Source organism: Impatiens glandulifera, chromosome 1 (assembly GCF_907164915.1).
Source record: "Impatiens glandulifera chromosome 1, dImpGla2.1, whole genome shotgun sequence".
In the NCBI taxonomy this organism is placed as follows: Eukaryota; Viridiplantae; Streptophyta; class Magnoliopsida; order Ericales; family Balsaminaceae; genus Impatiens; species Impatiens glandulifera.
Genome location: NC_061862.1, coordinates 86,721,569 through 86,737,361, shown reverse-complemented (window position 1 = coordinate 86,737,361; position 15,793 = coordinate 86,721,569). Strand labels below are relative to the sequence as shown.

General features: G+C 33.4%; 1 protein-coding gene across 1 annotated transcript; it reads right to left on the bottom strand.

The window, feature by feature from the left end:
• Positions 1–9,397: 9,397 nt before the first annotated feature.
• On the bottom strand, positions 9,398–15,793 carry LOC124919186. The gene is made up of 4 exons (XM_047459359.1): positions 15,434–15,793; positions 11,273–13,040; positions 10,971–11,186; positions 9,398–9,727 (listed from the first exon to the last, which is right to left on the bottom strand). Exons 2-4 carry the CDS (start codon positions 12,942–12,944, stop codon positions 9,639–9,641), a joined length of 1,977 nt encoding a protein of 658 aa, XP_047315315.1. The 5' UTR covers positions 12,945–13,040; positions 15,434–15,793; the 3' UTR covers positions 9,398–9,638.

The window sequence follows — 15,793 nt, the reverse complement described above, 5'->3', positions numbered from 1 at the left end:
GGAGTCTTGGACTGTTGTTCTTGCTTCTCTTGTAGAAAATACCAAGTTCAGTTGTACATATCAAGTATCGTAGAATCCTTTTTGCAGCAAGCCAATGTGACATCCTTGGACTTTCCATGAATCGACTTATGAGGCACACTCCATACATCAAATCAGGCCTGGTCACTGTTAAATATATTAGGCTCCCAACCAATTGTTTGAATATGGTTTCATCTACTTTCTCACCATTTTCATCTTTTGCGAGTTTCGTTCCCTGCACGATAAGATTTTTAACTGCATTGCTTTCTTCCATCCCAAATCTCGCTAAAACCTCGAGAGCATATCATTTTTGGCAAATAAAGATTCCTGCATCACTCTGTCTCACTTAGGGATGGCAACGGGTACCCTACCCGCCGGGTAGTGAAGTACTCATCCCCGTACTCGATTTTCATTTTACTACTCGACCCCGACCCCGACGGGTATCCTTATATCTTCTCCATCCCCGATTCCGATGGGTACCCCATTACCTGAATAAAGTCTAAATTTATATATTTTATTATAAAAAAACATTGATGAATAACTAAATAATAAATAACTTTATAGTAGTAATATCGAAATATAAAAAATAGAAACATTATTTACCTATATAGATGTTATAGATGTCGAAAAACATAACAATTTTGTTGTTACTATAATTTTGAAAAAGAAATATTGAAAATTTTTAAGAGATGAAGATAAAGAATGATAAGAGAGAGATAATTTTTTATAATTGAGGATGAAGAGAGAAGATAGAAGAGTGTTTAAGGAGGAACGAAGTTTTTTATAATAAAAAATGAAGTACGGAAAATGATGAAATGTGGGTAAGTGTGGAATGTGGATAAGATCAAATTAAATGATGTAATTATTATAAAGATAATGATGGGATGTGAAATGTCATATTAATATTTAGCAATAGATAAATATATATATATATATATTAATATTAATATAGTCGGGTATCAGGTTTGAGTTTCGCACACTCCCCATCTCCGACCCCGTACCCGATCAGGTACCTTCTCTCCTCCCCATACCCGACCCTGACCCCGAACCCGATTTAAAATACCCGAACTCGACCATCGGGTACCCACGGGTATCGGGCATACATGTACCCATTTACATCCCTAGTTTCACTTCAATCCCAATAAATTGCTTCATTTTTCCTAAATCTGACATCTCAAATTCTAGCGTCATTGACTTTTTAAACTCTTCACACATATTCTTATCATTTCCGGTAAATATTAAATCATCGACATATAGGCTGACAATGAGAATATTACCTCCTCTATCTTAGTAAACAAAGTGTGTTCGCTGGGACATCTTTCAAATTCCTCCTTCAGAAAATATCCTTCAATTCGGCTATACCACGCTCACAGGGCCTGTTTAAGCTCATTCAGTATCTTCCTCAGCTTATACACCTTTTCTTTTTCCCCTTTCTTTATAAACCCTTATGGCCGTCTATTAGGGTCTCCAAATTAAGGCCTCGGTCCTAGAATAATTCCAGCAACCTTTCTCGGCACCCTTTCTCGGCACCCTTTCTCGGTCCTATTGTGCACATGGGCCAGATTTCTATTTGTTGTTTTAATATTTTGTTTTGCTTTCCTTTTCTATTTTACAAACCGAATTCTGTTATTTTCTAGTAGTTGTTATAACTGAATATTATGGGGCAAGACATCACCTATATAAGACTGATCTTTCTTCCCCAAGGACCCATGAATGGAATAATGAAGATATGAACTTCGCCCTCATTTGTCTATTATTATTTATTATGGACTGTTTGGTATAGACCAATAGTATTTCTCTTCTCAACATTGGTTCTTCTATCCCCTCATCCCAAATTCTCTATTAAAAACCTTCCGCTGCCCTTTGATTATAGAATTTCTACCGGTCCTAGAGATCAAGAACTTGATTCTTGAGATCAAGAACCCATAAACACACCTTACGAAACAAGTTGTAACATTCTTGGTATCAGAGCAAGACGATCCTCAAATGAAAGAAACCCAGTAGCAAACAAAGACGGATGCTCTTAAGACCCTACTCGAAGGCCTGTCCCAATAATATACCTCCATGCAAGCTTCCCTGCAACAACACATGACCGAATAAGCTGCTTTGCACAATGCCTTTTAGAAAAATATGGACAGAAGGTTCAATGCTGCTGGAAAAAGTTTGACAGCCATTGAAACAGGTGCTTCTGGAAATGGCCAAGATCCCTACACCCGACCCTATGTTAATGCTTCTTGCTACCTTCCTCTAACCCGACTCACAAATGTTAATATTCCTAAATTTGATGGGACTAATTTGGAGGGCTGGCTCATATTTGCCGAGCAAGTCTTTAAGGTGGGAAAGACGAATGATGCCACAAAACTAGACATTGTCCGCACTTACTTTTCAAAAGGGGCAAGAACGTGGCATGACTCATATTTGCAGAATCGCAACCATATGGAAGCCTTGACGTGGCATGTATTCAAGAAAGATCTCTTGCTGCGATTCGGTCGCAGACCCTTGTACAGCGTTGAATCGCCGCTGCTGCCCAAGCCATCAATTGTTAGCACGGTCTGGCCAAGCACCAAATCCAGATTATTCATGGACTCGGGTAATCACTAAGAACCCATTCAAGAACCTACTCAAGAACCTATTTTAGATGATCCACCTTTGCTGCTTGAGGCGGGAAGTGAACATGTCATTTCTTTGCAAGCATTGACCATTTCTTATGAGAAGCAAGACACAACCACGGTCTTGAAGAATATGCATCGGGCGTAGGTCAACATAATGCAAGACGACCAGCTGGACAAGACCTTGGAAAATTATAATGTTGTTGCCACGGTACAAATAAAAAGTAAGAACGAATGCCAAATTGTTTCACTTATTTTGGAAGACACTCCTGAAAATTTACAGCACATAATCAAAGGGGTCAACCAACAACCCAACAACCGACCATCAGCCAGGAAGGTTACTAAAAGACATGGCTATGTTGTTGCACATGTGTTGCTGGTTTGGATAAAAGACCGGGCTTGGTTGTTTGAAGACATTTTAGAGTATGCCCGGAAGAAAAATGGCCCTTTTGCTGCACCTGGCATGTTGGGCTGAAGGAAGGACTGATTGTGGAGCAGAAAGACCGAAGGCTTTTAAGAAATGCGGTCCTAGACTCCGACACTTGCTGGACTTACGGAAGTCTGACCGAATTCTTTGAAATTTTGGGCATGCGCATTAGAGGCTCGGCAGACCACGGTCTTTTTCATCGAGGGCGACAAATTTTGAAGGGGGAGATAATGTTAGGGTCTCCAGCAACTTTTCTCGGCACCCTTTCTCGGTCCTATTGTGCATATAGGCCAGATTTCTATTTATTGTTTTAATATTTTGTTTTGCTTTCCTTTTCTATTTTACAAATCGAATTCTGTTATTTTCTAGTAGTTGTTGTAACCGAATATTATGGGGCAAGACATCACCTATATAAGGCTGATCTTTCTTCCCTAAGGACCCATGAATGAAATAATGAAGATATGAACTTCGCCCCCATTTTTCTATTATTATTTATTATGGACTGTTTGGTATAGACCAACAATATTTCTCTTCTCACCATTGGTTCTTCTATCCCCTCATCCCAAATTCTCTATTAAAAACCTTCCGATGCCCTTTAATTATAGAATTTCCACCGGTCCTAGAGATCAAGAACCCATAAACACACCTTACGAAACAAGTCGTAACACCGTCTCACATACACATCCTCCTTCAAATCTCAATGTAAAAACGCACTATTGACATCCAACTAAAAAATCTCCCAATTCGATTGTGCTACAACATCAAATATGGTTCGAATTATGTCGAGCCTTGCAACTAGAGCGAAGACTTCGGTATAGTCTATGCCGTAGCATTGAGCATAATCTTTTGTTACCAACCTTGCCTTGTGTTTATCGACTTCACCATCTTCATTCAACTTGGTTTTATAAACTCATTTCACTCCAATTGGTGTGATGACTCTAGGTAGAGTGGTTATCTCTCAGGTGTTGTTCCTCACCATTGATTTGATTTCACGTTCCATAGCTTCTCTCCAAATATTGTATTTCGTTGCCTCATCATATTGAACCGGATCACTTTCTAACATCATCATCAACAACATGACAAAAAGTCCTCATCTTCTCCATCACCTACAACATAATCAACCAATTATTTTGGTGTTCTTGGTGTTCTGCGTGGACGTGTCCCTATAGTTGCTTCACTTTCAGATGCTCTTGGTGAATTATTGCTTGAGCTTGGAAGAGACGTCGAACTTGGACTCAAAACTAGACTTGGTGGAGTCGAGCTACCACCTGAGGCACTCGACGCAAACGAATCTCCACTTGTCATCATGGGACTTGTAACAATTGTCACATCATCTCCTCCTTTTGCGTTCTCTCCTTCTTCGTCTACACATTCAAGATTTTTTCTTTCTGCATCTGTTTGATCCCAATCCCAACCTTTACTTTCATCGAACACAACATCTTTGCTTATTACAATTTTCTTTATCTTTGAATCATATAGCCTCCATTAGGGATGGCAATGGGGCGGTTCAGTGCGGGGAATGCAATTACCATCTCCGCCCCGTTTTAATTTCGGGGATTTTTTTAATAGCATTCCCGCCCCGTTCGGTTTTTTTTGGTTTTATGGAATCCCGCGGGGCACCGTTAATAATTTTTATTTAAAAATAAAAATAAAAATTATACAATAAAATTATATAAACGAATTTTTTAATATAATATATATTATAATATATTAAAATTTTATATTATTATAAAGAAATATTTTTAATACTCTTATAAAATATAGTAAATAAATAAATATATTGGTGATTTAATATATTTAATTATGTCTATGGTATTCGGGGCAGAATCGGGGTGAAAACGAGGTTAAATCGGGGCGGGGGACACAAATACCATCCCCGTCCCATTCTCGTTCGGTTTCGGGGGAAAACCGTCCCAAACGGGGCAATTCGGTTCGGTTTTCATGGGGCGGTTTCAAATTGTCATCCTTAGCCTCCATGCCTTTGATTCATCACTGACCCCTAGAAAAACACATTTCTTGTTTTATCATCCAATTTACTTCTCTTTTGATCTGGTATATGCACATACCCTATGCACCCGAACACGCGAAAGTATTCCACCACTGGTTTTGTACTGCTCCAAGCTTCTTCAGGAGTCATTCCCTCTACCGCCGCTGTTGGAGATCGGTTTTGAACATGCACACTCCAGCTGGTAGCCTCAGATCAGAACATCTTAGGAACTTGTTTGTCTTTGAGCATAGATCGAACTGGGTTAATGATTGTCCAGTTTTTTCTCTTTGCGGCGTCGTTTCTATTGTGGTGTGAATGATGTTGTTAATTGATGATTGATGCCGTGGGATTTACAAAATTTTCCAAATTCATTAGATGTAAACTTTCCACCTCGATCTGTTAAGACATAAAATTATAAAAAAAAAATTATAAAAAACAAAATGAATCACACTATATAATATATTAATGATTGCTATATTCCATAGATTAAAAATATTTTATTAAATACAATAAACATAAATTTATCTTAATTAAATTTGATTATATAAAAATTTAACACATTTAAGTTCCATTTTTTTATTTACATCTTTACACGTGAATTATAAAAAATTAATAATCATTTTAATTTTCTTACATAAATTTTACCATTATATTGTGTTTGACATTAATTTTATAGTATCATAATTGTTAGTAGGGATGACAATGGGGCGGTTCGGGCGGAGAATGCATTTACCATTCCCGCACCGTTTTTGTTTCGGAGATTTTTTTAATACCATCCCCGCCCCGTTAGGTTTTATTCGATTTCGGGGAATCTCCGCGGGGCACCGTTAATAAAAAAAATTAAAAAATAATAAAATTATATAAACGATTTTTTAAATATAATATATATTGAAATTTTATATTTTTATAAAGAAATAAACTTACAACTCTTATAAAATATAGTGAATAAATAAATATATTAGTGATTTAATATATTTAATTATATTTATAAAGTTCGGGGAAAAAACGGGGTGAGATCATGGCGGGTTCGGGGCGGAGGACACAAATACCATCCCCGCCCCATCCCCGTTCGGTTTCGAGGAAAAACCGTCCCAAATGGGGCAATTCGGTTCGATTTTCACGGGGCGGTTTCAAATTGTCATCCATAATTGTTAGATACACTATATATATTAAATATATAGGTTTGAATTTTTTTTAATATTGTTCTTTCATTTATTCCATTTTTTTAATATTGTGTGGAGTCATTTAATCTCATATCTATATATATAATGATGCCTAAATTTTAAAATGTCTGAATTGCCGGGTCGAGAGTTGTGGTTAAATTGGATATATATGTCAGAGTAATGGATACTTGGGTCGGATTGTGGGTTGACCCGCCCATAAACTTCAAACGGTTAAAAATAAAATTAAAAATGCTATAGGTATGGTTCGAACTTGCAACCTAACGAAATAAGTACAACCCTTTAACCAACTAGGCTAATAACACTTTATATTTTAAATTCAACACCAAATTTGATGAACGCGGGACATTTTAACAATATAAGTTCAACTTTTTAACTAACTGATTTATATATATAATTATTCTTAATTTTTAAAGTGTCCGGATTGCCGGGTCGAGAACTGTGGTTAATTTGGATATATATGTGAGAGTAAATAGATACTTGGGTCGGATTGTGGGTTGACTCACCCATAAACTTAAAACGGACGTTCTCAAAAAAAAAAAAAAAAAAACTTAAAACGGTTAAAAATAAAATTAAAAATGCTATAGGTATGGTTCCAACTTACAATCTAACAAAAACAAGTACAACTTTTAACCAACTAGGCTAATAACATTTTATATTTTAAATTCAACACCAAATTTGATGAACGCGAGACATTTTAACAATATAAGTTCAACTTTTTAATTAACTAATATATATATATATATATAATGATGCTTAATTTTTAAAGTGTCTGGAGTGTCGGGTCGAGAGCTGTGGTTAATTTGGATATATATGTGAGAGTAAATGGATACTTGGGTCGGATTGTGGGTTGACCCGCCCATAAACTTCAACCGGTTAAAAATAAAAATGTTATAGGTATGGTTTGAACTTGCAACCTAACAAAACAAGTCAACCCTTTAACCAACTAGGCTAATAACAATTTATATTTTAAATTCAATACTAAATTTGATAAACGCGGTGGTTCATCAATAGTTTTTAATTAGTCATAATTCTCTTTTGACTCCGCAGTATAAATTTCACTATTATTGGTGAGCAATAATGGAAGAATTCCGTCATATTTATAGAGATAGATGACATAATTCATATGGATATAGTAAGTCTCGTATATGCTACTTTAATGGTAATCTTTACATTTTTCCTTTCACTCGTAGTATGGGGAAGAAGTGGACTCTAAAGGTCAAGCTAAATGAGTTGAGGAATCAAACTGTATCAATTGTTTTAGAGATCGTTCTGAAATGTGAGAGTAAATGGATACTTGAGTCGGATTGTGGGTTGACCCGCCCATAAACTTAAAATGGTTAAAAATAAAATTAAAAATGTTATCACATTTTTACTGTAATATTTTTTCACGGTTTTTTATATTATTATCCGTGCAAATGCACGGGATACATGCTAGTTTAATGTAATTTTTTTCTAAAAACTTTTTTTTAGATACAAATGAAATAAATTATTACAAATATGGTCATTTTATTCAAAATTTTAATTTTTTCGTTTTACTAATTTAATTTAATTTTCCCATTTTTTTAACGTAAATTATCATTTTATCTTAAATAGATAAAAATAATATTTTAGCAAAATATGTTTATGTGTTTTCTCTTTTGAACATCAGTATTTCAACTTTTACTTTATTCTCTAAAAAAAACTTTATAAACAATTTATTATCTTAAGAGTCAAAATATTAATTAAAATATATCTATTAAAAAAATACTGAACCATTAAATAAATTTTATAGTATCAATATTATTCTTTCATTTATTCTATTTTTTAATAGTATGTGAAGTCATCTAATCTTATATTTATTATAATTTTTTTAGATACAATTAAAATAAATTATTACAAATATAGTCATTTTAGTTAAGTGTTATTATATATATATATATATATATATTTTTTTTTTTTTTGTTAAACAATAACATTAATTATTATTTTAATTAAAATAATAATAATTCAATTTTATAATATTTGTGTAAAAAATATATATTTATAATAATTTATGGATATGCCACCCAATTGTAGCTGCCTAAAACACTTAAAAAAAAACAATTTAAAGATTAATAGAAATAAGTTATTAAATATATGTATAATTAAAATATGTTTTAAATTAAATAATTAATTTATTTAAACCAATATAATTTGAATAAGATATTTAAAAAAAATATTATTCAATTTTGAATTAAAAAATATTTATAGAATAATTTTAAAAAAAAAATCTCATTTAATTAAAATTGAGAGTTAGATATAAAAATTAATTAGTAAATTATATCAAATAATATTGTTAAAATTATTGCAAATAATTCATGATTTAAATATAAATTATAAAAATAATTTACAAAATTAATTATAAAAATAATATATATATATATATATATATATATATATATATATATTATTTAAGTATAAATACTATGTATATTATTGAAATGTTTATACTAAAATATTTGACATTTTTTAAGAGAATGTTTTTGTGTCACATTGTCTGTTAGGAATATGGGGGTTGTGATGGATAAATGAGAAATTTAAGACTTTAATCAAAGAGTTTGTAAAGTTTAATTTTTTCTTAATTTTTTGTTCTGTTTGAAAAACACTAGTTATAATATTTGATTATATTTAAAACTACCTATTAATATCTTTAATTTATTTAATATATATTTTTACACTTCAATATCAAACCATAACCCTAAATTTTTTCACCTTTCTTATTTTATTTTTCTTCTTATTAAATTAAATTAAGAGTTTGAGAGGTGGACCGTTATTATGCGAAGAAAACATTGGATATTAGATCGGGAACTCATTTTGAAGCAGAAATGATGACTCCCCGCTCAAATTAAGCACGATTGAGCCTCAATTCTCCATACTCAAATTAACATGCACAATTCTAGGCGTAATCTTGACTGTTTTGAGACTGTTATACTAAAATCGCATTGTTTGGTCACGTTCCCTTCTATGCAAGGCAGGCCTTAGGGTAAGGCCAACTAGCCCCTCCCACACAGGCACCCAAAATAAAAAAATAAAAAATTAGATCACTAATAGGGTTTAATTTCTATGTCAATAAAGGTGTTAATCTTCATTAATACAAACTTATTATATTTATTTAAAATACAAAACACAACTAAAAATATACTAATATTATTTTTTCCATTTTTTCTTAGGCACTCCAATCCCCAGGACCGCAAGTGCTTCTATCCATGTACGTCGGTCACCCTCGTCATAATGTTAACATTTTTCTTTGTACATTGTCATAGTCAAAGCATTGTGGCAGGTAGACGCCATTCTCCACCAGGTGTGTGATGAAGACATTCTCTTTATTAGCTCCAACAGTTTTTCTTTATTGCTTTAACGTAGTTTTCTGAGGCTCACTCCGCCATGCAGCGTTATCAAGTCGAACTTAGCTCCGTCGCCCTCTCAAAGATGTCTCTTTCGTCGTGCCAAACCTTTTGGATCGTGTCCCAGTCTTGCTTTGTCGCTGTGAAGAAGAGTTGTGGAAAGAGAGAACATGTCGGGTTGTATGATTCATATCTTTAAATCTTAATTTAATAAGAAAAATAAAAGAACAAAGTTGAAAAAAGGAAACTAGGGTTATTGCTTGATGACATGCTAAAACATATATTAAAGAAATATAAAATAAAATGATATCTCATTACATGTTAAATAAATAAATATAAGAAAATATTGTAATGAAAATTCTTTAAACGACAAAATAAAAAATAGGAAAGACCTAAACTTGACAAAACCATTCTACTAAAATCCTAAATTTGTCATTCATCCCCTCATAAAATTACTGATGTTTATTCATGTTTCCATTTACAACACTCAGAAAAAGAAATTTACATCCTCAACACCCAAGGTGGAGAAAGGGTATCTTTAGGCAAAAGGTACCCAAAGAGTTACTCATATGCCTATGTATAGTTAACCACTTTAATTGAACTTCAGAATTTTGTAAGTATGAAAGTCCTTTTCTTTCTTCAAATTGACTTGACCTGAATTTTGCATTCATATTCTCCATTTATTTTTGTTTTTTTTCTTTCTAAAAAGTAGTTATATTTGGATGTGAAAAAACTTTCATTTTCTTTTAACAAAATATCATGAATCATAGATATTGTTGAGTCAATGTCAGAAAATCACAAAATAAAGAAAAGGCAAAAATATGCACACAAGTACCCAAGATGAAAAAAAAAAAATCAGCATGAACTCATTCAAGGCCAACTGAAAAGCAGAAAGGAAAATCTAAAAATCATATTCTAAGGAATAACTAACTAAAAATATAGCTCTAAGAATTTTAAAAGGCAAAAATTGTTTTCAAAAATCATATATATATTTCATTTCCAATTTACCAAACAATATGTATCAGGTAAATAATAAGTGGGCGATTTCAATATGGAATATCTTAAAATGCGTTAAAGTGCACAAACTTCGTCATGCAAGCAATTAATCTCGATACATAAGATATAAAAACTTTCTTAAACCAAATATGTAAGAAACTAAATTAGAAAGAAATAGGTCCATCCCATAATTATTAAATAAAATCCTTTGTCTCTTCAATTCAAATATAGTTCTATCCCATAGAGAAGTTACAACAACTAATTATTATAAAAAAAATCCTTCATCTTCCCAATTCAGTTATATAGGTCCATTCATGTTACATCCTAACATTCTGTTTCAACAAACTTAAAATATATGTTACCTTAAAATATTGCTGCTACCCATACCTGAAATGCCAATTTGTAGATGAATATTATACAGCACAAATGTCAAGTCAGACAGTCGCTTCTGCTCTTCGCAACTCTTTCCACTTGTGAGCATCTTCTCCACGAATATCCTGCTCAATTGATATCTCGATGCACCGTTGCATGTCTGGCTCAGAATCCGCACAGCTAATTTCTGCAACTCCGGGCATTGCCCTCCATAAGTCGACCACCATTCAGCTGCAAGTTAAAAATTAAACACTTTTTAACAAAAAAAAAAAAGACCATATTAATTAGTTTTATTAGCTGAAATAAGTATAACCCACCTGGTAAAATATTTGTTAGCCTGTCACATGAGCTTCCTTCTCCAAAACTACCCTTGGATTTTTGATATTCATCAAGCTGTGTAGTGATTGTATATTCGAAAGATTCAAACGTTTTCATTCTCACTAGACAACACATAAGACCACTAATAACTTCTATATCACTGAAGAAATCAGCGGAGTAAAAAAGAATCGGGTTCAAGAAATAACCAGCAGCATGGAGTGGGGAATGAAGATAGTCGTCCCAAATCTCGTCTATAATACTCCACAACTGCATATATTGAGACTCTTGTCCGTTGAGTTCCTCCTTTATCGTTTCTTTAACTTGATCCATTGTTTCATAAATTGTGGCAACCATGATTTTATTATTTTCGTTAATCAAATCCAAGACGCGCAACAGAGGGATGGTACCTCGTGAGACAATCCTTGCATCCTCCCAGAAAGATTGATCAGCCACCAGATCAGCCACTTCTTTTCCCTCTGTGCTAGAAGCCCACGATGATGTGATCCACTTTGAGGACGTGACCATTTTCTTCAAATTCTCCTCTTCTGATACAATATTCTCTAAAGTCAGAAAACAACCAGCAAACTTATGTCTCGAGGACTTAACCAAGTTGTGAGCACGAGTATGAGTCCTCATAAGCTCCACTACTTCAGCACAATCATCAATGAACTTTGTGACGGTTCTAGCCTTGATCAAGACATTGTTTATCATATCTATGCTTTGCATCTTTTCTAACATGAGTTCTATACAATGAGATGCACTCACTGTCCAAAAAATGTTTTGGTACTTCTCCTTCAATTTCTTGCCAACAGCTTTCATATTAGGCGACACAGTGTATGTTATGATCTGAATGACGTTCTCTACCCCAATATCTGCAATAACTTCGTCAAGGCAGATCTCCAAGGCATTATCATCAGAAATATCAGCTGAACGAAGATAAATTGGACCTTGTGGACATTCAACTAGAATGTTAACAAGGTTTCTCCCATTTTCATCAAACCACCCATCCAACAAGATACTACAACCTGTGTTCATCCATGAATCTCTGATCTTGTTCACATATTCATGCATTTGCTTCACTTCATCCTGAAGGAACCTTCCTTCCAGCATTGAGGAACTAGGCATAATAATATTGTTATCCATCTGCTCAGAGCCAAGAATAGAATCAATCACCTTCTTGACCCTAGATAAATTGGCCGGGCTGATATCAAGACCAGATTCATTGAAGAACCTAGCAATAATTTTTTGACTCCTGTCTATGAGGGGTTGAGCTTCACGACATTCTACAGAAGCTGCTGGTAAAGAAGTTATGTGCTTTTGTTCTTGTTCCCCATGACGAGCATCTTCAATGTCAATGGTTTCAATCTCAATATTGTTTGATTGAAGGTGACACTTCCTCCTCTTGCCAAAAGAAATGTTTGAATAGTCTAAACTCCGAACTTCCCTATGCAAGTGTGTCTTCTTCTTCTCTAGTACTTCGTTTGTGAAAAACTCCTTTACATCTAATGGAACTTCCTCACAAGGAGCCACATCTCCTCCAAGACCAGCTAAATGTGATTTAAGACGTTGTGAGTGACACACTAATTTGCCACAATAGTTGCACTTGACTTTATTTTTATCTACAAATACACCATAATGGTTGATGTCTGCACTTACTCCATTTGTATTCATTTTTTACGAATGGTGTGTTTCAAAAAAGAAATGACGGATGTCACCTTTCAATGTGTTTTGTTGCTTCAAAATTCTTAACCTCCAACTTGGAACCAACTGTCATGCAAACAACATTAAAAGATTCAAATTTTAGATTAAGTAAAGGAATGACAACACTAAGCATTCATCTCCAACTATGATGGAAATAGAACTTTAGGATTTCCACCTACACATTTCATATTATACTCACGACAATATTAGGAGAAAAGCCAACACAAAAACATATCATGTTTTAACAGTTCAATAAGGATCTTTTTTCACCACAATTCTGTAACCTTCGCAAAAATGTGCATCAATAAAATGGTTTCATCTTTTCAGAAAAAAAGAAGTGAATAAGAATCAGTTGATAAACTTAGAATGATATGAGAATGATAGAGCTATTTGAGAAGAAGATGATACACAAGAGAAAAAGGATGCTATTGATACCCGAAATGGCAATTATAGAGAGAATATACTTCTTAAATCATCATAACTTCCTCTTCTATGATATTCCCTATATAATCCCTAGCCATAACCAACTAGTGAAGGTATTCCAACACATGAAAATGAATCTATCAGCTTATGCACTATGGGAAGCTGGCCTTTTGGAAAGAAAAACGATTACAGAAGAAATATTAATCTACTAGTGAGTCCACAATAAATCTCATTTGCCCCCACTGGTGTGATTCGTGACACATGCACTCCAAATTCACGAAAATAATAAATTTAAGTTTCCTTATCTCTAAAGAAGAGAGACAGACTATCTATTGCACGCATATTCTTTACTTTGTAGATTTAATAGGTAGGCAATAGGCATGCAAACCTTAATTCTCCTTCATCAACTATCCTTATGAAGACATATCCTTTTGTCAAGATAGAACCTTAATGTTATAAGAGATTTCACTGGTTATGAATTCTGATAGTTGAATTGACAATTGTTTGTTTGTAAAGAAGAAGCAAAAAATTAGTAATGGAAACCTTTACCCCAAAGGTTGCTACGAGAAAAGACCACGATTACACGGAAACCATAACCAAGTGAATCGGTTCCACAAATGAACTATTGACTCTATTTCCTTATCTTTCTACAATGAGAAACTATAGAGTGACACTCATTTGGTGGAAAAAGCATTAAAGACGATTGAAGATAAAGAGTATGTGGATCATCAATTGTAATGTAGATAAAACAAATAGCTTATAAAGTTTAAAAAGACCCCATAATGACTGTACTAGTAAGTGCCACGCATCACCATAGCTAGTCGTTTGCTCAACAACTTATTATTGACTTCACATAAATGCAAGAAATGGAGAAATTCATTTAGTTATGGAAAACAGCACTCAAATAAGCTTAACCTTAGAAATAATTAGAAAGAATTTATTTGTAGGATATTTTTTTGATTGAATATCGTGCTATATAATTTCACAAGATTCTGAAAACATAAGAGAAACTAAACTTTTACATATATATATATATATGTGAGTATACATAGAAATCATTCTGTCCATTCAAGACATTAATTTCAGCAAATATGATGGAACTTTAGCATTTTCTTACTTTTAAAAAATAATAATTGAAAATGAATACATGGAAATTGGAATCTTCCAAAGATTTTGCTTCTATTATAAAGTTGTACAATATTCTACTACATTTGCATGAAATCGAACATAACAATGTAAAATATAGGAATCATAGGTAGTTTAAAGCTCCGTTAAAATTCAAAGACAAAATATGTTTTAAACACCTTTGTAACAACAAAATTGTCCCCTCATTTTAGGGGAGAAAATTTAGTTATCCTAAAACACAACAACTTCCATTTTGAGTCACCACCTAGTTCGTTTTAAAATCCAAACTATAAAAGGTTTAAAAGTTTTGACTTCATTTTATTTGGAAAGGGATGGTTTGGATACGTGTTAGGTTACGATTGTGGAGTGACAAGAGTCCGTCCACTACAAAATAATAAGTATTAACATAGTGCAATAATATATAAAGGCTGTAAAATATGAGAAATACTATTAATTCATTAAACAAGCACTTCATTGATATGATAACATAGCAAGCTTTGATGTTCATACAAGACTAAAATGACAAGACAAGATGCACATTCAATCTCAAGGCTAACAATTCTTTATACATATTATGTAAAAAATCTACATTGGTTGGTTATGTTTGCCAAAGATCATAGAAAATAATTCAAATAATAATCCCCACAATAATCCCAAAAAACACACTATAGAATAATCTTTTAATCAAATGAAACACACTTTTCAGAAAATAATATGAATTATAATCCATAAACAATCTTATACAAAACTTTAGTGATTTTTCAATAGTAGCATGATTGTGTTATGACAAGATGTGACAAAACACAAGTTTTCAAACAGGTAGAAAAACAACCAAATTCACATATATCTGATTTCATTAACAAAACTTATCAATAAATGAACTTAAACAGTGATGAAAAATAGGAACTTACATGTAAGATGAGATGAAATGAGCCTTTTAGATATAGAACCAAAAGCTTGAAACCCGAGTCCGATAAGGATGATGGAAGGTATATCGCACCAGCAGCGAGGCAGGGAAGAAGAAAATAGAGGTTCTAGAAGTCGAGATCGATTCCAGACGCAGCCATTTTCCGTATCAGACCCTTTCCGCGTGCATAAAGAAGCCGGTCGAGTGAGAATTGGAGACCAACTACAAGCGATCAGATGGAGAATGGTAAAAGGATCGGTACCCTCTTCTGCTATGGCTGCTGAGTGCTGATTGAGAGAGATAGAGAGAGAAGGGCGAGAGCTTGCCTTCTTTCTCGTAAGTAGGCAGAGGTTGGTTGTTGAGG

What these genes read in the sequence shown, in the direction of transcription:
- LOC124919186 (XM_047459359.1), bottom strand. Translation starts at nt 12,944, where the DNA reads ATGAATACAAATGGAGTAAGTGCAGACATCAACCATTATGGTGTATTT. An exon ending in GCTAACAAATATTTTACCAG is followed by an intron (nt 11,187 to 11,272) that starts GTGGGTTATACT and finishes TTTAACTTGCAG; the next exon opens with CTGAATGGTGGTCGACTTAT. An exon ending in TCTACAAATTGGCATTTCAG is followed by an intron (nt 9,728 to 10,970) that starts GTATGGGTAGCA and finishes TCTTCTTCACAG; the next exon opens with CGACAAAGCAAGACTGGGAC.